Raw genomic sequence first — 23,106 nt, 5'->3', positions numbered from 1 at the left:
CTGTCTCGTCCATCTCCCTTTATGCTCCTTGTCGTGATTCTTCAGGAACCCCCTTTTGCCACCACTTCCTGCTAATCTGTGAATTCTAACAATAAATATCATGACAGAAATTACAAAAAATATCCTCTGTGGCAAGGGTTCCCAAAGTGGGGGTCGGGACCCCCTGAGGGGTCACGAGACACGAAGAGGGGGGTCGTGAGAGGATTTTCAGAATCATTGTTATGGGACCCCTAAGGTGTATGGAGGGAATGAAATGGAGAAATGTACCAATAAATGTCCTATTAAACAATTACCATTTATTTATCTATTACATTATTAAATATTTAAATATACCATTAAATTAACAAACTCTAAATATGTGTTTTAAATAAATAGTGAATTAAATATATGTATTTTCTGGGGGTCACCAGTCTCTGGTACTGTTGTTTTGGGGGTCACAGATTGAAAGGTTTGGGAACCCCTTCTCTATGGTACTAAAAATGGGGAAACCATTAAATTTTAAGAAAAAATATTTCCAGTAGTCCTTGATGTCCAGTTTAATGGACAGATGAATATTGAAATTATGTAAAATCAATAGATCAACATTTTTACAAGTGTTTTTTGTCCTAATTTGTTAATCTATGCCACCAATATGTTTTTTATACTATAGAGAAGGCCTGATATGTGAGGGTTGGAGAATGTTTTGTGAATTTACACTAGCTGCCCTGCAGATGGTAGTGTATTAAGTTTTACGTCAAAGTTCTTCGAAGTGCCTTTTTATTCAAGTATACAATCAACATCCACACAAATGATAGAAAACTGTTTTTGAAAAGTATGTAAGTTCAATTCAATTTACCAGACCCACGATTTACGGGCTTTTCATCTACAACAGTTCCTAACCTTCGGTGGCCTAAAAATGTATAAACTATTGCTGAGACCAAAGAACGTGTCACTGTCCTCTGTCATATCTTCATTTGAGATAACCTGTCGTTAAATTGGTGTTGTCTCTGGACCGAGGGCACCTCCCGACAGATTGTCTGCTCAGCTTTCCAGTTTAGTCAGCTGGAGTTTTTCTCCTGATGTGTGCTGAAGCATTCCTTATGTCTGGAAATATGTGAAATCTGCAGCCGTGTTATCTCCACTGATTAGACAGCATTACACCAGATAAGAACATTTTAGGTTGTCATCAAGGCTGCGGCCCATTTTGGTTAGAAACACCATCATTTTAAAATTTCGCCTTAAATACAGTGCCTCTGAGAATACAACCGAACATTTTTGTTATATATTTTAGTCCCTGAAACCCTTCACAGTGATTAGTTACTAGAGACTAATAACCCTGCTTAACAACATGTCAAAGTATATAGAGTTTTAATCTGTAGAGCTGGTTAATCTGTAATGAACTGAGTGATTCTCTTTTCTAATCATTAAGTCCTGTGGCAGTGTCAAAGAAACGTTTTTAAACTAATCACTCGGTTCAGTCTGAAATGGGGAACAGTTTCTGAGTCTTTTGTCAGTGCAGGAAAAAACTTTGTTTCCTGCCAACTACAAAGGGGACATTGTTCTGCTGCTGTTTTGATTGTGACGACACCATCCGTGTCTCTTTTCATGTCATCAGGGACGGATTTTCTGGGTCAGCTAAAGATAAAAACAGAATTTCTTTCAGCGCACCAAACAAAAGCACACACTACACACAAAAAGGGAAAATCACTGGTGTCAGGCATCTCTTGTCTGGGAAGAAGGAGTGCTCAGTTATAAGAACAGGACCAATCAAATTTATTCAAATAAACTGTAAAAATCTAATGATCTCACACTTTAGACAAATTCTTAACTAGGAAATATTTCATTATTTAATGTTACATTTTAACAAACGTTTATGAAGTGAAGGTACTGTATATCCCTTATTACTGCTGAAAAGACTTAACACAACTGTTTTCTGTACAATATAAAATACATACAAAATGCATCTATACAAATGTTATGTGTTTATTAGGAGACAGATGAGAATTTCTATTCCAGAATAAAAAGTGATCACTCTGTGGGTCTAGGCTAATGAATACTTATTTATTTTTTATCATACTAGTCTAGAGTAAAATTTAAAGCTATTATTTAGATTTCTCTGTAAAATCAAGCAAATTCACTTCATAGTTTGTCACCTATGAAACATGGTCAGTTTTCTATTCATTTTGCTATTTTTTGGTAAACTGTTGTTTAATTAAGATGAACCTACCCTCCCAAAAACATGCTTTATCACACATGCCTCTGGTGACATCACATAAGGCATAACTTCTTCATTTGGATGCTTACTTATATTTGGTACACCTAAAGTTAAACGCTTGAGCTATCTACGAGAAACTGTATGGACTTCAGGAACATTGGGTAGCAATAAAACACATGGAGGTTGTTTGTGAAAAAGACAAGGGTAGGCCATATTTAAACATCTTCAGTGATCATTCCAAACCAGGTTGTTATAATTAACTAATAATGTTAGGTTTTATGTATAAATCTGTTGACATTGTGGATCAATGTCATGGGGCAAATAAACAAGTGAAAATTAGTAAAAACTATTTGAAGAGATGACAAAAGGTAAAAATCCTAAAATAACAATATGTGCTCTGAACCCTGCTTCTCATTAGGGTAATTTCAAAGTCCCAATGATGCTTTCTGCAGAAAAGCTGCATCACCAGCTACTTGAGCCAGCAGACATACTTTTGTAGAGCTCAACCCTCCTGGTTAGCTCCTCCTGGCCTGCACAAGCAGTACAGTCCATACCATTACTTTCACTCCAGACAACACCCGAGGAAGTTGTTAGACAAACTATCATCGTCTGCAATAATGTTTACTGATGTTTACTCATCAGCTTCATTCTTGTGCCTGTTGTGATGTCAACAACCCAAATAAATCAATACAGTGTTTCTGTGGTCAGTGTACGTTTGTCAGTAAAAAACAACAAATCAAGAGTCAATAAGTGTCATCTACAGATATATTACACATTAGCAAAACAAATATGACTAATGTAAACTGATTGTGTGCATTTGTAAAAAGATAAGGTACATTTATTCAAAATGAGTCCCTAACCGCTACTAATAAACCAAAATTATATACTATGCATAAATAGTACACTTACCAAACCAGTGATATATAAAGAGCAGAAAGGTAAAAATGGGCTCATATTCTGTGCAAAGGTGACTAGAAAGAAAGCTGACTTCAATACAACTACTACTAAATCAATAGGGGAGTTATTTCAAATGTTTGCCTAAATCTAATTTTAAATAACAATAAAGACTTTGGTAAAGGTTATAATAGCGCATAGAGATTAGAACATTTATAATCAATATATTAATTTTGTATCAGTAGAAATCATTTTTGCTTTTTGGTTTTAAATAAAATCAATCAGATCATATTTTGTTTTACTAACTATCATACCAAAAGAATCTAATGCTGGCCCATGGCTAGCTGAAACATCCCTAGATTCACTTGTGATCCCTCTTACCACTCATGAGCAAACCTACATGTCTTATGTTTCTTTCCTAAGTGAGGGTGGAACAGTTTGCTGATGGTGTTGAATCCTCTTGCATGCTCTTTGTATTCCTCATGCTCCGTCTTTTCTTCACTCTGCTGCGGTCCACCCAGCAGGGCCCTGACCTCAGCCGATGCACCTTTGCCCAGATAGTGAAGCGCCTTCTTGCCATCATTGTCTCTTTCATTCACACTTGCTCCATATCGCTGCACGAGAGCAACTATAACCTCAGCGTGTCCATGCATGGCTGCAATGTGCAAAGGCGTGTATCCTCCATGTGCTTTGCTGTTGACATTCACATATGTGCCTCTTTTGCTGGAAACATCCATGAGCTTGTGTATCATGTCCCAGCTGCCATCCTTGGCGGCCCAGTGCAAGGCTGTGAAACCTGACATGAAGTCCTTCCTTTGTGCTAAGCGTGTGTCCTGCAGCAGTAAGGCGTATATTTGTCCCCACAGCCCAGCAGCACACTTCACAAGCCACTTGTGGGCCATTGGCTCCAAAGGCACAGACTCAGTGTATTTGGCATCATCAGCCTGTCTGAGGGTCCTGTTTTGGGCCCTCGCCGGGGGAGAGCCTGGGGCCTGGTTGACCTCTGTCTGCTTGGATTTCCAACACTGGGGCTCTTTTATTAAATTCCTCTGCTGAGACAAGGAGTTAGAAGTTAGAGATGGGAGTGAGGAAACTCTAATGACTGGTTTGTCCGGGTTTCCATGCTGATGCATCTGGGAGAGAGATCCGTCCCCTGCACCTGCTGCAGAGTCTTTCTCTGGGGATCTTACTGCTATGACAGCGAACACAGCGCCAGATTTACCCGCTCTGCACTGCTGATCTCCGGAGATATTCAGGACTTTAACAGTGGTTGAATCCGCGGCGGATAAAGGCCTACTTTCCTGCAAACTCTCCGCACAGATTTTATCATCACTGTAGTATTTGCTTACACTTGAAGAGCGGCGTGCATTATTGCTGGTGTTCAGACTGCAGAAGCTCTGCTCCATCTGCGCCTGTAGGCAGACCTCCTCCTTCACAAAGTCCTGGTACCTCTTCCTCACCACCACGAACTTCACCTCGTCGATCTGTCTGACCACTGCGACGCTGTTCACCAGCTTCTTGAACAGCTCTCTATTGTGCTGCTTTTCCGCGGGATCGCCGCTGTTGATGAGGCTCCTGAACTGGTTCACCAGCTCAGAGTTTCTCACTTTGCCTCCGTGCTCCAGCAGGAAACCCAACACGGATTCCTGGGTCAGTGCCATGGCTTTGATTTTCCTCCGTAAAGTAAAAGATGCAGGTGAGAGATGTGACGGGTAACTCCGCAGCGTGTCCGCGCTGTCCTCTACCACCAACCTGCTGCTTCCGGCGCCCCGCCAAATCACTCCACCCGTTTAATATGCAGACACTCCCCCGTTCAAAGGCTTTCAGGGGGCTCCTGCAGGGGATCAACATTTACTACCAAAGAAAAAAACTTGATTGGACTTCCAAGTGTCCAAATGAACAAAAACAGCGGTATATTATACTAGGTTTATCTTATTTATTCATGTTTACAATATTTTGTCTATTTTCAAAATAATTTAAAGATGCAGAGGATATTGTTTATGTTTAAAACGTGTAAGCAACACAACAAACCTCAAATGTTGCATACTTTTTGACTCGTTATGTTACAGCATAATTTATTGCATTACATATAAATGCTATTACTATTACTAGTAGAATAAATTCACCCCTAGATGTTTGAATAAACATGCAATAAAATAATATGAAACTCTTACATTTTGCATAATTTAGCATTTTTATTATTATTATTATTATTAACTGTGACTATACAGAGTTGAGATGTAAATATAAAAGTTACTTAATCGCAAGCTGTTTGTTAACTTATTTCTTTTGTTATTTCAAAGGCCATACATATAATAATATTGCGATACAAATAACTCAAAGGTTTACTGCGGAACATATACTTTGCAGCACACAAGTGGAAACTAACAATTTGTATAAAAAATGTAAAAGATAACCCTAATCTGAAAAAAAAAAAAAAAAACACTGTAAAAACAGAGTAACGCGTCCTATGTTTGCTACTCTGTTGCTAGGTTAAGGCAGGTTCAATTGTAATAAGGTCTGAAGAACACAGCAGAAGCCGTCAAAACTTGAAGGATATTACTAGAAGCTTGGGATGCCGAAATATTTAAATGTTGATGAGTCATGTGTGTCATGTGAGGGGCAATGCCCACCTCCCCGACTCACACACACACACACACCCACACACACACACACACACACACACGCACACACACATACACACACACACACACACACACACACACACTTAATATTATATATGAATGCAAATTTGCCGTAGACAAGTGAATAATGTACAAAATGTATTTATTTATGCTGCTGTGTATTTATGCGAACAGCCTAATAAAACTGAGATTGCATCATGGCCTTTGGTTTTGGTGTGCCATCATCAGTGGCTCCCCCACCCCTTTGATAACTGGACGCGCCCCTGTTCTACACGTGTAAACAACAACAGCAACAAAAACAGTACAATAAACAAACAAGCGAACCAAAGCCTTGAGGCTTGGCAAAAAGAAAACCAGTACGTTAAACTGGATGTGGCTATAGGACGACATCCAGCTCTACAATGTATGGCAAGCTGCTGAGGACAGATTTGATGAATTCTCTCTTTGTTTTGATGTATTTTATTTGCGGGTATCTCTTCCGGAGTGGGTCTTTGCTTTTATATATAATTTGTGTGAAAAAAGACAAGAATTATTTCCCTTCGCAAAAGCATCAGACAATAGACTTATGTATATGCTGGACCGAGTGAGGAAGAGTAGTGAATCAGGCTGCTGCTGTAATGCCGCCCTCCTGCACAGAGGGCGTGTTGCCTTGAAGCAGCCGCACTGAGCGTGAGGGGACCAGGTCTGGATGAAGGCTGATTATTATTCCTAGACTCAGACACTTGTGATGATGGCGGCCGATGAGGTAAGATGTTTTCACTTTGCGTGTGATGATGAGCAACTGTCTGCAGTGACTGTTGAATAGAAATACATAAAGGGTTCTGGGTGACGGAATGCTGCTGCCTGTACGGTGCTGAGAAAGCTCGATGTGCTTAATGAATCAGGATGAGGACGTCATTACACGGCTGGACATGCGTCTTTTATTGAGCAGTCTCTTGGGTCGTGCAGAAAAAAGCCTACCTAAGCATCTGACATGCTGCTTGCATTAAATCAGCTCCAAATATGAGCATCTGTTTACCTCTGCAGGTGCTGAATGAACAGGGGGGAGGGTTAGTTTGGATATAACAGGACAGTGGGCTGCAAGAGGCTGAGTTAAGAGGATAAGGATGAGTATAAGCCTGTTTGTGTAGTGACATCAACTACTACCTCATTAAGACTTATGGCATTGCTTTGCAAAAACAACTCTTATCTGCCAAACTTGTTTCAGCTTTGAGCACATGTATACATTATGTATTATTAAAACAGAAAATAATAGAATTATCACTTATTTTCGGACAAAAAGTTGCATTGTGAAGAATGCAAGAGTTTTGTTTTAATGTCATTGGGGTTGTGGGTACCCGGGCCGCCATCAGCTTGGATGTCCTCTGTGAAATATCCTCCAGATAAAGAGCTCTTTGTGTGAATGAGAGAGGGAGGCTGAAAAGGAAGGCTGTTGTATTGAACACATATTGGTCCTCATGTTGAGCCTTTTGCAAGATGCCAAGATGCCCTGGGTGGATCCAGTGTTAAAGGAGAAACTTCTCAGCATACTGACTGAATAAATCAAAGCAACATCCAATCAACTGATATCAAGGTTGTAAAAGCGACGATTTCTAAATTATTTCTTCATACCATTTTTATTGGTTAAAGTCCTTTTACCGGGATGGCCTGGAAATTGCTGCTGGAGTTGTTTCTGGCTGGTTGGGACATAGAGTAACAATGTGCTTCCCCTCCCCCACTTGTTGTTGGTCCGCAGGCTGAAAGACAGCTTGTGAGTTTGTCTCATAATAACAGAAAACACCACTTAAATGTTTCGGAAGTATTTGTGGTCACACAACAAACGGAGAAAACTAAAGATGAGCCACTCAACATGCAAGAAAAACTATCAAATCATACATTTTGTTGTAAATAAAAAAATAAAAGAAAACTGTGGAATATTACTCAACGTTTACACAACGTTATACCCTCAATTTCATATGGACCCATGTCTATTTATAAAATTGTTTTATCTAGGTTTGAACCTGGTGAGTGACCTTCACTGTTATGGTAAATGCAGGAAAGCTGGTGGCTGGTGTCATCTTTAACCAGAGCTATAATCAGTTATCGCTAATAAAACTAACCACGGTGGTGCAGTTGGTAGCACTGTTGCCTTGCAGCAAGAAGGTCCTGGGTTCAATTCCTGACCAGGGATCTTTCTGCATGGAGTTTGCATGTTCTCCCCGTGCATGTGCGGGTTCTCACCGGGTACTCCGGCTTCCTTCCACAGTCCAAAGACATGCCTATTAGGTTAATTGGTCACTCTAAATTGCCCTTAGGTGTATGAATGAGTGTGTGCTTGGTTGTTTGTGTGTTGCCCTGCAATGGACTGGCGACCTGTCCAGGGTGTATCCCGCCTCTCGCCCATAGACTGCTGGCGATGGGCACCAGCTCCCCCATGACCCACTATGGAATAAGCGGTAGAAAATGACTGACTGATGACTGGCTTTTAATGCAGTCCTTGTATTAACCAAAACAAGAACAGTGTCTGAATTCTCGGCGCAAAGTTGTGATGGTCCCCAATTCAATTCAGTTCAGTATTGCCTCGTTTGCTGCAATGAGAGAACTGCTTGGGTCTGTTGTGGTGAACACAAATCACACAAACCTAGAACTTGCAGTAAAAACGTGGTCTAGGAACGCCTTGCTGTGGATACCAAAATGAGCTGGAGAATGTGACTTTTCAGAGAGTTGTCTGGCTTTTCCTGTTGCCTCCAAAACCTGATCTCAGATTAATGGATAAAAATAACAAGTACCGTAATTAAATATGACAAATTTTTAGTTGGTAATTTTCACATTGCTTTTACAGTTTTGGCAAAGAGATATGGCAAAACAGGTACCTCACTAATATATTGACTTATTTTGTTTCTCCGCATATGGTTCCTCAGAATGAAGAAATGCGAAGCCTGGAGCTCAGTGGCCAGGTTGGATTCAACAGCCTTCCCCATCAAGTGGTCAGGAAATTAGTTGCACAGGGATTCTGCTTCAACATCCTCTGTGTAGGTACGTCTGAATACATGAGTTCACTACCAATGGCAACAATTACTTTGGATAAAGTCTTTATCATTTGTTCCTTTTGTCTAAGGTGAGACAGGGATAGGCAAATCAACCCTGATCAACACGCTTTTCAACACGACTTTCGAAAATGAGGAAGCTGATCATTATGAGCAACAAGTGAAGTTGCGCTCACAGACGTACGAGCTGCAGGAGCACACAGTCAAACTGAAGCTGACTATCGTGCACACTGCAGGGTTTGGAGACCAAATCAACAAGGAAGAAAGGTTGAAGAACGTCTTGTCCAAGCTTGGGTGTTCATTTGATCAAATAAACTAGACAAACAAAGTATCTGACTTTGCACTAAATTTTGGATTTTATTCTGAGCCTGCTTCAACACCAAGTTACATACATTTTGTAATTGTAGCTTTTGCCTCATTTTGGTGACAGAAACCATAAAAAACAATATTGGAAACAGTACAGCACAAATGCAGAATAATATGGGTGTTGCCATGGTTCAGCTTGTTTAAAAAGCACACGTGTAGTTAGATCTGACACCTTTCAACTTATTGCTCCTAGGTGGTTATGATGGGGACTTACCACTACCCCTGTCTGGAAACAATGCTATGTGCTGGGTTCTCTGCCATTTTTACCCGCATAATTATACTCCAACTCATAGCGAACACACTACCATCAAATTTGTGGATGACATAACTGTACTTGGTCCAATGCAAAATGGAGACAGATCTACATACAGGTTGGAGGTCCAAAGACCACAAGAATGATGCTCTATGAATAACGTGGTGGTAAACATCTCCAAAATCATGGTTATAATTATAAACTTCAGGAGTAGCAGAAGGCTCCACTGCCCTCTACATCATGGTGACTGAGTAAATAGATTGTTTTCCTGCAAAATGTTGGGAATGTACATCCCACAGGACCTCACATGGACTAGAAGCATTATTGCTCTCATTAGGGAAACGCAACAGTGACTGATTTTATTTAAATCCTAAAACAAAACTGGAAATAGCAAAGTAGTTGCTTCTTACAGTTGCCCCGTTGAAGTACAGGTCCTTCTCAAAATATTAGCATATTGTGATAAAGTTAATTATTTTCCATAATGTCATGATGAAAATTTAACATTCATATATTTTAGATTCATTGGACACTAACTGAAATATTTCAGGCCTTTTATTGTCTTAATACGGATGATTTTGGCATACAGCTCATGAAAACCCAAAATTCCTATCTCACAAAATTAGCATATCATTAAAAGGGTCTCTAAACAAGCTATGAACCTAATCATCTGAATCAACGAGTTAACTCTAAACACCTGCAAAAGATTCCTGAGGCCTTTAAAACTCCCAGCCTGGTTCATCACTCAAAACCCCAATCATGGGTAAGACTGCCGACCTGACTGCTGTCCAGAAGGCCACTATTGACACCCTCAAGCAAGAGGGTAAGACACAGAAAGAAATTTCTGAACGAATAGGCTGTTCCCAGAGTGCTGTATCAAGGCACCTCAGTGGGAAGTCTGTGGGAAGGAAAAAGTGTGGCAGAAAACGCTGCACAACGAGAAGAAGTGACCGGACCCTGAGGAAGATTGTGGAGAAGGGCCGATTCCAGACCTTGGGGGACCTGCAGAAGCAGTGGACTGAGTCTGGAGTAGAAACATCCAGAGCCACCGTGCACAGGCGTGTGCAGGAAATGGGCTACAGGTGCCGCATTCCCCAGGTCAAGCCACTTTTGAACCAGAAACAGCGGCAGAAGCGCCTGACCTGGGCTGCAGAGAAGCAGCACTGGACTGTTGCTCAGTGGTCCAAAGTACTTTTTTCGGATGAAAGCAAATTCTGCATGTCATTCGGAAATCAAGGTGCCAGAGTCTGGAGGAAGACTGGGGAGAAGGAAATGCCAAAATGCCAGAAGTCCAGTGTCAAGTACACACAGTCAGTGATGGTCTGGGGTGCCGTGTCAGCTGCTGGTGTTGGTCCACTGTGTTTTATCAAGGGCAGGGTCAATGCAGCTAGCTATCAGGAGATTTTGGAGCACTTCATGCTTCCATCTGCTGAAAAGCTTTATGGAGATGAAGATTTCATTTTTCAGCACGACCTGGCACCTGCTCACAGTGCCAAAACCACTGGTAAATGGTTTACTGACCATGGTATCACTGTGCTCAATTGGCCTGCCAACTCTCCTGACCTGAACCCCATAGAGAATCTGTGGGATATTGTGAAGAGAACATTGAGAGACTCAAGACCCAACACTCTGGATGAGCTAAAGGCCGCTATCGAAGCATCCTGGGCCTCCATAAGACCTCAGCAGTGCCACAGGCTGATTGCCTCCATGCCACGCTGCATTGAAGCAGTCATTTCTGCCAAAGGATTCCCAACCAAGTATTGAGTGCATAACTGTACATGATTATTTGAAGGTTGACGTTTTTTGTATTAAAAACACTTTTCTTTTATTGGTCGGATGAAATATGCTAATTTTGTGAAATAGGAATTTTGGGTTTTCATGAGCTGTATGCCAAAATCATCCGTATTAAGACAATAAAAGACCTGAAATATTTCAGTTAGTGTGCAATGAATCTAAAATATATGAATGTTAAATTTTCATCATGACATTATGGAAAATAATGAACTTTATCACAATATGCTAATATTTTGAGAAGGACCTGTATTATCACCAATGCTGCAAACAGTTATTTTCCTCCTTACAGAGTTCATATGGATTTTTTCTTTTTCTTTTTTCTTTTTGATCATCTTTGCATATTTATCTCGCGGTCCATAATTGAAAGTGGCTCAAAACTGCATTTTGTATTATTCACCCCGGCTATCTTTCATTTTTGTTTTATGATCGGGAACATGTGAGTGTGCCAAAGAATACAGAATACAGAATACAATACTTATTTTTATAGTTTTTTTAATTCCTTAAAAACGTGCAGATTCTAAAACTATTTCCATCCAAGCGCCGTCAGAGAACTAAACTTCAATAAGAAACCTTTGGATGTTTAATGTGTCCTATGCAATATAATTCTACACTTTAAATTAATGTGACTGCCACTTACTTATGTCCTAACCTACCAACCTTTAATAGTATTTTTGTGGATTTACATCTTCTAATTTTCTTTTAAAATGTTTTTATGAACTCTTTTGACCCAATATGTCATGTTTTTAGTGTTTCTCCAGATAACATACAGGGGTTGGACAATGAAACTGAAACACCTGTCATTTTAGTGTGGGAGGTTTCATGGCTAAATTGGACCAGCCTGATAGCCAGTCTTCATTGATTGCACATTGCACCAGTAAGAGCAGAGTGTGAAGGTTCAATTAGCAGGGTAAGAGCACAGTTTTGCTCAAAATATTGAAATGCACACAACATTATGGGTGACATACCAGAGTTCAAAAGAGGACAAATTGTTGGTGCACGTCTTGCTGGCGCATCTGTGACCAAGACAGCAAGTCTTTGTGATGTATCAAGATCCACAGTATCCAGGGTAATGTCAGCATACCACCAAGAAGGACGAACCACTTCCAACAGGATTAACTGTGGACGCAAGAGGAAGCTGTCTGAAAGGGATGTTCGGGTGCTAACCCGGATTGTATCCAAAAAACATAAAACCACGGCTGCCCAAATCACAGCAGAATTAAATGTGCACCTCAACTCTCCTGTTTCCACCAGAACTGTCCGTCGGGAGCTTCACAGGGTCAATATACACGACCGGGCTGCTATAGCCAAACCTTTGGTCACTCATGCCAATGCCAAACGTTGGTTTTAATGGTGCAAGGAGCACAAATCTTGGGCTGTGGACAATGTGAAACATGTATTGTTCTCTGATGAGTCCACCTTTACTGTTTTCCCCACATCCGGGAGAGTTACGATGTGGAGAAGCCCCAAAGAAGCGTACCACCCAGACTGTTGCATGCCCAGAGTGAAGCATGGGGGTGGATCAGTTATGGTTTGGACTGCCATATCAAAGAATTCCCTTGGCCCAATACTTGTGCTAGATGGGCGCGTCACTGCCAAGGACTACCGAACCATTCTTGAGGACCATGTGTATCCAATGGTTCAAACATTGTATCCTGAAGGTGGTGCCGTGTATCAGGATGACAATGCACCAATACACACAGCAAGACTGGTGAAAGATTGGTTTGATGAACATGAAAGTGAAGTTGAACATCTCCCATGGCCTCAGTTTCATTGTCCAACCCCTGTATGTTAGTTGTGCATTGAGTGATAACAGTAAAGGATATGAATTGAATAATGTTGAAATGTTGTAAACGAAATTAAGTCAAGTCAAGTTTATTTATATAGCTTATTACTATAAGTGCTTCATGTTGAGATCAGTACCAGCTAGCAATCACCCCTCCTCCTTGCTGTCCAGAAGTGATCTTTAGACTACGGAGACTGTGTTGGCATCTAAGCTGGAAAGAAAGAATGGTTGACCAGAGCCAGACCCCATCCATTTGACAGATAAGACAGCAGGAAGTATGAAAATCTGACATTTTTGGCAGATAGCAGAGTTTTACCATGGAAACTAACATGTCTACAAGAAAGCATCCAAAATCTGTTAAAAATAAGCAGATAAACCAACAAGCTTATGTTTTTCTTTTTTGTTTTGCAGCTGCAACCCCATTCTCAACTACATCGAAGCCCAGTTTGAGAAATATCTTGAAGAGGAGCTGAAAATAAAACGTTCCCTCTTTAACTACGACGACACCAGAATCCACGTCTGCCTGTATTTCATGGCTCCCACCGGGCACACCCTGAAATCTCTTGATCTCGTCACAATGAAGAAGCTGGACAGCAAGGTGAGACGATAAAACCCCATCCCAGAATATTTCATCAGTTCCGTTTTGAGTTTTATCTTGTGGCTCTCCAATAGGTGAACATCATTCCCGTTATTGCAAAGGCAGACATCATGTCCAAGAGTGACTTGGGGAACTTGAAGAAGAAGATCATGAATGAGCTGCAGAGCTATGGCGTGCAGTTATATCAGTTTCCGACTGAGGATGAGGAAGTTGGAGAGATAAACGCGTCCTTAAATGTGAGTCTTAGAAACATGGACACACGGTACAATACATGTGATTTCTATAATTTTAGACAAATGCTAACACAGCAAGCAATATCTTTGCTTCACTTTTTAGGCTTATTCTGAATATATTCCAATTTGATCATGAGTTGACACATTTTAAGTGAACTGATCAAACATTAGCTTAATTTAACCAAATAATCTCTAATTTTTGCACTCTAAAAAAAAATATGATACCTAAGACTTGTCCTCATTTTGTTCAGTTCAGAGGCTTGCTAAAATGTGGTTATAATTTGCTTAAAACATGCTGTCTCTCTTGTTGACATAATTATTTTAAAGCTTCTAATCTGCACAAAAGACTATATAATTAAATATGCAAGTACTATTTTTTATTTTAGCAACATTACAAACATTAGAAAACTAATTCTAATGATGAATTTAGACAATAATACAAATTTTTTATTATGTCACGCTACAACCACAAACCTCAATATATTTTATGTGATAGACCAACACAAAATAGTATTATTCCAATAATGCTGCAAATGTGGAAAGGATCTAAGGAGTATGAACTACCTTTGCAAAGCACTGTTCATCGTGTATGGTAACCAGAAGTGTTGCAGGGTGCTTGTCTCAGAAAAGTTGGTTAAAAATCTAGAAATGAAGCAGCAAAGGTCTGAAATTTACCCAATAGTTCCGTACTTATTAACAAGATGAAGAATACATAAAAATGACTGGGAGTCTTGTTTAATGATTGAATGAATGAATGGGGGTGACTGGAGTTATATATATATATAAATAAATAAAACTGTAAATAAAGACATACATGTCATAAAAAAGAATAAAAATACTTACTTTATAACCAATAGAGCAACTCCATCTTTTATAGCAACACTGATACATCCAGAAATATAAAGCGCTTTACACAAAATCCAAGAAAAAAACTTAAAATAATATACACCTTTATGCATTTAAAAGAAATAAAAGTTAATATAAGTAAAAGCTCTCACTTCAGTTACTCATCATTGCATCTTTACAGCAACTTTGACCTCGATTCAGTGTATACTGGAATGTTGTAACTTTGTTTTCATGCTGTGTTTCATCCAACTTTACACATAAGCAATGTCATAGTTTTTATACTTCAATATTTTACTGAACAGGTTTTCTGTCATTTAGTTCTGTATTCAGAAGGGTTCAACCACTCTGTCACTCTTTACGGTCACTGCATTTTAGTGCCAATTTGATTTTAACATTTTTTTTAACTCAGTCTGGTCGAGATGTCTCACTGCACCACAGATATACTCTGAAAATAGACTTTAATTGTTGGGCCTCTGTAGTAACAGTCATCTGAGAAGTTTACTTTCCAAAGCAGCGATCCACCTACCTTTACACCTGTTTATCATATCATATCATATCATATCATATCATATCATATCATATCATATCATATCATATCATATCATATATATATATATATATATATATATATATATATATATATATATATATATATATATATATATATATATATATATATATATATATATATGTATATATAGTCTTCAAACCTCTACCCTCTGCTCTCTTCACTTGCTCTCAGCAACTGGCAAAACACATGAGGAAGGGCCTGCCTGACGTACCTTACAGACCATTATGTGCTTTAAACACTAGTTCAGATGGTATGTCGGTTTTTATTCCACAGTGTGATTCTTAAATGTGAAACTTTTTAAACATATTATTTAAAAAATATAATAATAATTTAAAGATTTAAATTTCCAGCCCTATTGCTTTTTTTAGCCCTCATTAGTGCTTGGTTATTCAGTTATTTTTATATTTTTGTAGCCTACACCAGAGCAAATGTTTATGACCACCAACAGCACCTTTACAAATTCCAGCAACCCATCAGATTGTTCCACGTTTTCCAAACACTGCCCTCATGTGGGAGCAACACTGAATGACTTAGCTTTTTACACTACATTGTGTTTCAATTCAAATTCAAAAATACTTTATTAATCCCGAAAAGAAATTAAATGTTGTTGTAGCTCATATCATACAGGTTTCTTCAAAGAGCCGTTGTAGATGCTGATGGTTGTGGGCAGGAAGGATCTCCTGTAGCGCTCCGTCTTACAGCAGATCTGAAGAAGCCTCTGACCGAAGACACTGTTGTTGTAGGACAGTCTCATGAAGAGGATGCTCAGGGTTCTCCATAATGTTCTTCATTTTATGAAGAATCATTCTTTGCACAATGATCTCCAGAGGTCCTAGATGAGTCCCCAGAATAGAGCCAGGCTTCTTTATTAGATTGTTGAGCATTTTTAAGTCCCTGGCTCTGATGCTGCTACCCCAGCAGATGGAGAGATCACACTCTCCACAATAGACTTATAGAAGATATGCAGCATCTTGCTGCAAACACCGAAGGACCTAAGCTTCCTCAATAAGTACAGCTTGGGTCAAGACAAAATCCTACTGGGTCTCCGGTCTGTAGCATACATTTAGAGGTGTGTTTCCTTTAGGCACAGTTCATGTGTAATTAGCAATATATTAAACTGCCTCCTTAGACAGCAGGTTCAAGCGGAAACTCCACCAACACCTTTTAAAGGCACTTTGGTAAAGTAAAAACAAAATTCCCCCCAAAAAACCCCATAGCCAACTAATTAACCTACCTAAATATATTTTACATCATAGATGATGCTGTGAACTTAATTAATAGTACTACAATATATTCACACATTTTCCGCTCTCTGTGTTACAGGCTCGCCTTCCCTTTGCTGTGGTTGGAAGCACAGAGGATGTCAAAATAGGGAACAGGATGGTGAAAGCAAGGTCTTACCCCTGGGGATCCGTACAGGGTGATTCTGCTGTTGTTATTTAGCAAAATCTTGTCATAACCACTTGTCATAACCACTGCAAAAAGGAAATGATTGCGTTTTTTTTTTTTTAAATAAATAACCAGCCAGCAAGGTTTTTTCTTGTTTGTTTAGTGGAAAATGAAGAGCACTGTGACTTTGTTCATCTGAGAGAGATGCTTCTGCGTGTTAACATGGATGATCTCCGGGAGCAAACACACTTTCGTCACTACGAGCTCTATCGTCGCTGCAAGCTAGAAGAGATGGGCTTCAAGGACACTGACCCTGACAGCCAGTCATTCAGGTGAAATGAGGGAGCTTCAGAGCACTTTACTGAGGGGAATCTGTTAAAAAAGCAGTACCAGCTTTATTCCACTGCATGACAATCCACTCTTATACTATATAATTTAATGAGCATCTGATTGGTTGTCAGGAGTTATCATTATCTCACATAAAAATGTTAATGCTGTTTAGTCCATAACATTGTTTTTAGCCTTTTGACAGGATTTGTAGCCATGTTAGACATAAAATAGTTGTCTATCCACATCTTTGTTTTCATTCACAGCTTGACTTCAGGCTGCATTTGACGCAGCCTCTGTGATTTTTTTTTTTCCCTTTACAGATTTCCTCTGTTTTAACTTTTTTGTCACATTTAAATCTTTCAGATCACCAGAGCAAAATTAAAATTTATGATAAAAATAATCTGTTTAAGATGATGATTTCATCTATTAACCGGACAAAGCTATGTAAACCAACCCAGCCTTTTGTGAAAAAGTAATTACCCCCTAAACCTATAAACTTGTCGCCACCCGTAGAGGCAACAACTACCACCAAGCTTTTGTGACAGCTGTCAATGAGACTTTTGAACCACTTTTTGCAGACCTGTTTTTAATGAACCATAATGGAGGGTCTTTAAGCATGAACGGCCTATTTAAGATCACACTATAGCATCTCAATTGGATTTATCCATACTTTGACTAGGCCACTCAAAAAAACCTTCATTATAGTTGTTTTCTGGGATTCAGAAGTGGACTTGCTGTTCTGCTTTGATCATTATTCTACTCCATAACCCAAGTGCTTGAGCTTAAGGTCCAGAACCAATTGACGGACATTCTCATTTAGGATTTTCTGCAAGTCGTCCAAATTCTAAGGCAGCCCCACACCATTACACTTCCACCACTATGTTTGACGCTACAATATTCCTTTTCTGAAATTCTGTGTTAGTTGCACAATATGTAACAAGACACAAACCAAAAATGCCCACTTTTATCTCTTGGGTCCACATAGTATTTTCTCAAAACTCTTGAAGATCTCCAAGATCATTTTTTGGGAAATTTGAGTGAAGCTTTTGTGTTGTTTTTAGTCATGATAAATGCTGCCTTGGTGGACTCTTGGAGTAATTTTGGTGCGTTAGCCACTGCTGGGAAGGTTCACCACTGTTCCTTGTCCTCTAGGTTAGCGGATAATGGCTCTCACTGTGGTTCACTAAAGTCCCAAAGCCTTAAAATGGCTTTGCAACCCTTTTCTAGACTGATAAATGTCAGTAAATTTGTTTCTTATTTGTTCTTCAATTTCTTTAGATTGGGTCATGATGTCTTATTATCTTTTTGTAATATTTTTGCCTCCAAAAGCAACAGGAAATGAAATCAATGTTGAAAACTGTAATTTGTATTTACTCGGGTATTTATGTGCTACTTCTCACCTGAAACATGGTTCTGATCAATTTCATGTTTCATGCGTTGTTTCTGATCGAAACAAGCAAATACCTGAAAAATTACCTTTTTGCAGCACATTAAATGATCTCTTTGATTACATTTGAGTTAACTAAGCTAACTAAGAGTATGAATGCAGGTACTTGCTGCTACAGCTGGCTCCTGCCACATCTTGTTCATGTAAAGCAGTGATATGGAATTAAGATTGTGTTCACCCTGTTCTTCAGCCTGCAGGAGATGTATGAGGCCAAAAGAAAGGAGTTCCTCAAAGAGCTGCAGCACAGAGAGGAATCAATGAGACAGATGTTTGTCAACAAAGTCAAGGAAACGGAGGCAGAGCTGAAAGAAAAAGAAAAAGAGGTGAGGACTGAGCATGTTATAAATCGCCTCTCAGAGAAAGGAAATTACTGGGTTTGTTGCATATTGTGCTTTGTGCCACATTCTTCAGCTTCATGAGAGGTTTGAACAGCTGAAGCGCATGCACCAGGAGGAAAAGAAAAATCTGGAGGAGAAAAGACGAGAACTGGAAGAGGAGATGAATGCCTTCAACAGGCGGAGGGTGGCGGCTGAAACGCTGATGGGACAGGCGCTGCAGGGATGTTCACATCAGCCGCTCAAGAAGGAAAAGGACAAAAAGAAGTAAGTCTGGATATCTGTTTTTATTTATTACATATTATAACTAGAATAACAGCACCGTTAAAACTCTGAACTCGTCTTCTTTATAATATGCTTCTAATAAACCAGATACTGGTGATTTTATAAGGTAATGTTTTAGCTAAGATCCTTTTCAGTTGAGATAGTGGGTCAAATGTTTCTCACAGTACTATATATTATAGTTACTAGAGTGACACTTGATGCCACAGAACAGTGACATTAACACAGTTCCTTAAACTGTTTGCTGAATGTCACATAATTGTTTTTATAAGGCAGACATACAACACACACTGTCCAGACTTGTCCACATTAACATAATTGGATGTGGAGTGGGGGGATAAAGCTACCATGCTATCCTCCTAGAGGCCATTTTGACTCATAAAGCGATCCAGGGACATATTTAGACTGACACGGTACACAGACACTGTAGGAAGGGTCACAGCTTGCATGACACAGCTTGATGGTTCTGTCTCTGCAGGCAGACCTGCCAGACTGTCTCTCAGGCAAGGGCACTTATGTTTACTTTTCACTTGTCTCAATAGTGCTCACGCCATGTGCAGCGCAGATCATACCCAGACATTCCACGTAGAGCTGGCATTGTTTTTCAGGTGGAAACATTAGATGTCAGCGTGAAATATGTATGCACAAAGCCCACCTAATCAGTTAGCGGTTAGAATGAGCTGAAAAATTAATCTGTGATAAAGCTTTGAAAACAGAGATGGTGATGAAGAAAATAGAAGCAAAATGTTTAAGATTAAATCAGACTTAGTTTTTCCCATTTCTGATCAGTTAGGATTGCTGAAATTATTACGATTTGATGCCACAACAATGCCACAACAATAAATGAATAAAGATATGTTGAAAGACTCAAAATAAACATATTTTCCTGCAGCAGCAAACTAAAAAAGTTTTAAAAATACCACCTTTGATTTATTAAGTGTCAAAGAAAATCCAAACATACTAGAGGTCTTGCTGTGTACAGGTTTTATCTCCTATTGAAGACATTAATTCAAACTGAAGGTTGCGTTTTCTAAAATCTACAGTATGTTCTTATATTACTGCAATAAAATGTTATAATATTTTAAAGCTTTTCCCACATCTTTAACCAGAACACTAAAATGTATGGAGGGTGCTGTGTATGGTGCTCAGATTAATAATTCAGAAGAAAACCTGACGAAGTCTTAAACTAAACATTGCTGCAGTTTAGTTTCATTCATCTTGTTTTTTTATTATTATTTTATACTATACTTTATAATTTTTCTCTGGGTATTTTTTTTATCTTTGTTCTTTTCTTCTTTTAGTTGACTTATCAATGAGAACATCCAAGGAAAGTGAGGTTCTCATCGGTATAGAAGAAACAGACCCTTTTTCTACTGTATGTGTGGACTGGCTTTTAACTAAGCAATAATAATAATAATAATAATAATAATTAATGGTATGATTAATAATATTAGTGTAATATTATATTGTATACAATAATAATAATAATAATTGTACTAACAACAATAACTGTATTAAAATGAAATAATACTTATATGTACGGTTTTTATAACATAAAGCATATATCTTTAAAGTTTTTTTTATGACCATTTGTGTTCATCTCCAGCTGTACTTATAAGCCCCTTGCTCTCAGTGAGAAACCTGTAGGACACATTTTCTGCTTCTGTTAGTTTATACTCATCTTATTTATGAATGCTTTTGTTAATAATACATGGCAGTAGTTACACGACTGTAAAATATTGACAATAATTTTTATTATCATTTAAATTTATTTTATGAGCACATCGCCATATTTTGCAGTGAGTTTGGAACTGAGAACTTATCTAGCCTCATTCAAAAAGTGAAACAGAAACAGAGCATTTTGGTTGCTCCTCAACCTTCATCTCATCCTCATCTCAGTGTCTTTCTGATGATTAAAAACGTTTTGAATCTTCATTCACTAACTCTAGAGGTGCTTCTCTCAATTTTGTTTGCAGCTACCTGAACAGAATAGTAAAGAGCTTTTACTGATATTTGCTTTGAAAAACGAACATTTTCTGGTTTCAAATAAATACTGTTGTTTTTCTCTTTCTATTTGTAGCTTCTTTAGTCTTCCATCTGCGTGCTCCTTAACCTCAGGAAGGAACCTGAATTAGAAGACTTTCTACCGCATGAGAACATCAGACTAACAATCAAGTGTTTAATGTTTAATAAAGATTTTATAGAAATAAAATATCCTTCACGGTGAGTCAACCTGATGTCTTCCGCGTCAACTACACCTTTATCTGCACACTTTAAAACAATGTGCTGTGGCATTGTCTCTGCATGACTCCTAAACTTCATTCCAGCAAGTACTAAGAAGTTTACTTTGCCAAAATGTGTTTTTCTACTACAGTGCTTTGCAAAAGTGTTCATGTCCCTTGAATTTCTTCCAAAAAGTGGTCATGTTACAGTCACAAATTTCTGTGTCTTTTATAATGATATTATGTGACAAACACAAAGGAGCACCAAATTGTGCAGCAGAAGGAAAATGATACATGGTTTTCAGATTTTATTTATTTTACAATGCATTGTAGCAACCTCAGTCAGATTGGATGTTAAACATCTGTGAACATCAATTTTCACGTTTCACAACAAATTACTGATTGGATTTAAGGTTGGTCCTTGACTGGGCCTTTCTAACAATTTATAAGTTTTTTTTTTTTTTTCAGTATTGCCCTGCATTTATCTCCTCCATCTTTGTATTAACTGTGACCATCTTGTCTGTTTCTGCTGAAAAATAGCTTCACCACAGCATGATGCTGCCATCCCCATGTTTCACAACAGTGATTGCATTTTTAGGGAGTTATGCAGTTTTAGTTTTGTTTGCCACACATCACATTTTGGATGTAACTTTTGGTTTCATCTGATTAGACTTTGTCACCTACTTTGCTTGTGACAAACTGCAAATATGCTTTCTTTTAGCAATGACTTTCCTCTTGTTGCTCTTCCATTAAGGCAATATTTTTGGAGTGCATGACTAATACTTGTCCTCTTAGCAGATTCTCTGCACCTCTCCGGGAGTTAGCTTAGGCTTCTTATCTAATTTTCTTGCCCATGCTCTCAGTCTTTGAAGGTTTGGAGCTATACTGTTTCCATTTTCTAAAGATGCACTGAAAGGTGCTCTGCAAGATGTTCAGATCTTGTTATATTGTTTTATAACATAACCAGGCTTAATCTTCTCCACCACTTTATCCCTGACCTGTCTGCTGTGCTTGTTGGTCTTCATAAAGCTGTTTTTTTAACTCGTGTTCTCTAAAAATCATTTGAGGCCTTCACAGAACAGCACTATTTACAGAAAGATGATGTTACACCTGGGTGGACTCTGTTTACTAATTAGATGTCTTCTAAAGCCAATTCGTTTCACTAAATTTTATTTAGAAGTTTTCAGAGTAAAGGGGTTTGAATAGAAAAACTCATAACATTTTTCAAACTAAAAATAATGTATCATTTCCCTTAAATTTTAGAAATATGCGCAACTTTGTGTTAGTCTATCTGGCAAAATCCCAGTGGATATAACATGACAACATGTGGAAAACGGAATACTTTTGCAGGGCACTTCTAATGTGCAATCTTCCTGTTCTCGCCTTGTAATGCTTGTAAACTGAATGTTAAAAAACATACACTGTGAAATATACATTATACGCTCATGTGCTAATGCTGTCAAAGGATGTCTTGTTTGTAGTCATGTTATGATTTAGAAGCACTTTAAATGAATCGTAGTTCAAAAACTATATATATTTAAACAATGAATAGTGTCTTGTCATTCAAACATCTATATTCTTACATTATTTCCTAAAGATGTATATGTAAGTATGTAATAGTTTAAACAGCAAAAGCTAAATATTCTGTTATTATATAAAAAGGCTGGATATGAATAAATTCAGGATTAAAATCTCTTTGTGTCAATAAATCTTGATGTTAAGTTTGTGTTTGCTCACTTCCAGATTAGAAAGTGTCATATAATAAAGCTTTTTATTCTTTTGAAATGGCTTCTTTTCTTCAAATAATTGTACTTTCTGATTTAAAACGGCAAGTAAATGAAATCTGGTTCCTTCAGGCTCCTTCTGGATTGTTCTGGAAACATCCTAGTAGCGTACATCTC

At 38.5% G+C, this 23,106-nt stretch overlaps 2 protein-coding genes across 6 annotated transcripts; one reads left to right on the top strand and one right to left on the bottom strand.

Annotated features, from left to right (window-relative positions):
• Positions 1-3,465: 3,465 nt before the first annotated feature.
• Positions 3,466-4,749, bottom strand: sowahab (sosondowah ankyrin repeat domain family member Ab). The gene has a single exon (XM_047353038.1). It carries the CDS (start codon positions 4,747-4,749, stop codon positions 3,466-3,468), a length of 1,284 nt encoding a protein of 427 aa, XP_047208994.1.
• LOC124860514 (septin-8-A-like) lies at positions 4,650-22,990 on the top strand. 5 transcript variants are annotated; one of them, XM_047353888.1, is made up of 11 exons: positions 6,278-6,478; positions 8,634-8,748; positions 8,831-9,026; positions 13,364-13,550; positions 13,625-13,786; positions 16,524-16,620; positions 16,753-16,921; positions 18,557-18,689; positions 18,778-18,968; positions 20,285-20,310; positions 21,064-22,990. In XM_047353888.1, the coding sequence occupies exons 1-10, from the start codon at positions 6,461-6,463 to the stop codon at positions 20,286-20,288; spliced, it is 1,272 nt and encodes a 423-aa protein (XP_047209844.1). In that variant the 5' UTR covers positions 6,278-6,460; the 3' UTR covers positions 20,289-20,310; positions 21,064-22,990. The 5 variants fall into 5 exon arrangements, 4 of the variants coding, with proteins under 4 accessions (XP_047209842.1, XP_047209844.1, XP_047209843.1 ...); XM_047353887.1 differs by having other exon boundaries at positions 20,285-20,314; XR_007036379.1 differs by having other exon boundaries at positions 6,279-6,478; positions 20,285-20,358.
• Positions 22,991-23,106: the final 116 nt, after the last annotated feature.

This window comes from Girardinichthys multiradiatus, chromosome 23 (assembly GCF_021462225.1).
Source record: "Girardinichthys multiradiatus isolate DD_20200921_A chromosome 23, DD_fGirMul_XY1, whole genome shotgun sequence".
NCBI classification, from domain to species: Eukaryota; Metazoa; Chordata; class Actinopteri; order Cyprinodontiformes; family Goodeidae; genus Girardinichthys; species Girardinichthys multiradiatus.
This window is presented reverse-complemented; position numbering and strand designations above follow the sequence as displayed.

Bases quoted from the DNA above. Each gene is read 5' to 3' on its own strand.
- sowahab (XM_047353038.1), bottom strand. From the start codon at position 4,749: ATGGCACTGACCCAGGAATCCGTGTTGGGTTTCCTGCTGGAGCACGGA.
- LOC124860514 (XM_047353885.1), top strand. The intron at 8,749-8,830 runs GTACGTCTGAAT...CTTTTGTCTAAG, and splicing joins CTTCAACATCCTCTGTGTAG to GTGAGACAGGGATAGGCAAA. The intron at 13,787-16,523 runs GTGAGTCTTAGA...TCTGTGTTACAG, and splicing joins AGATAAACGCGTCCTTAAAT to GCTCGCCTTCCCTTTGCTGT.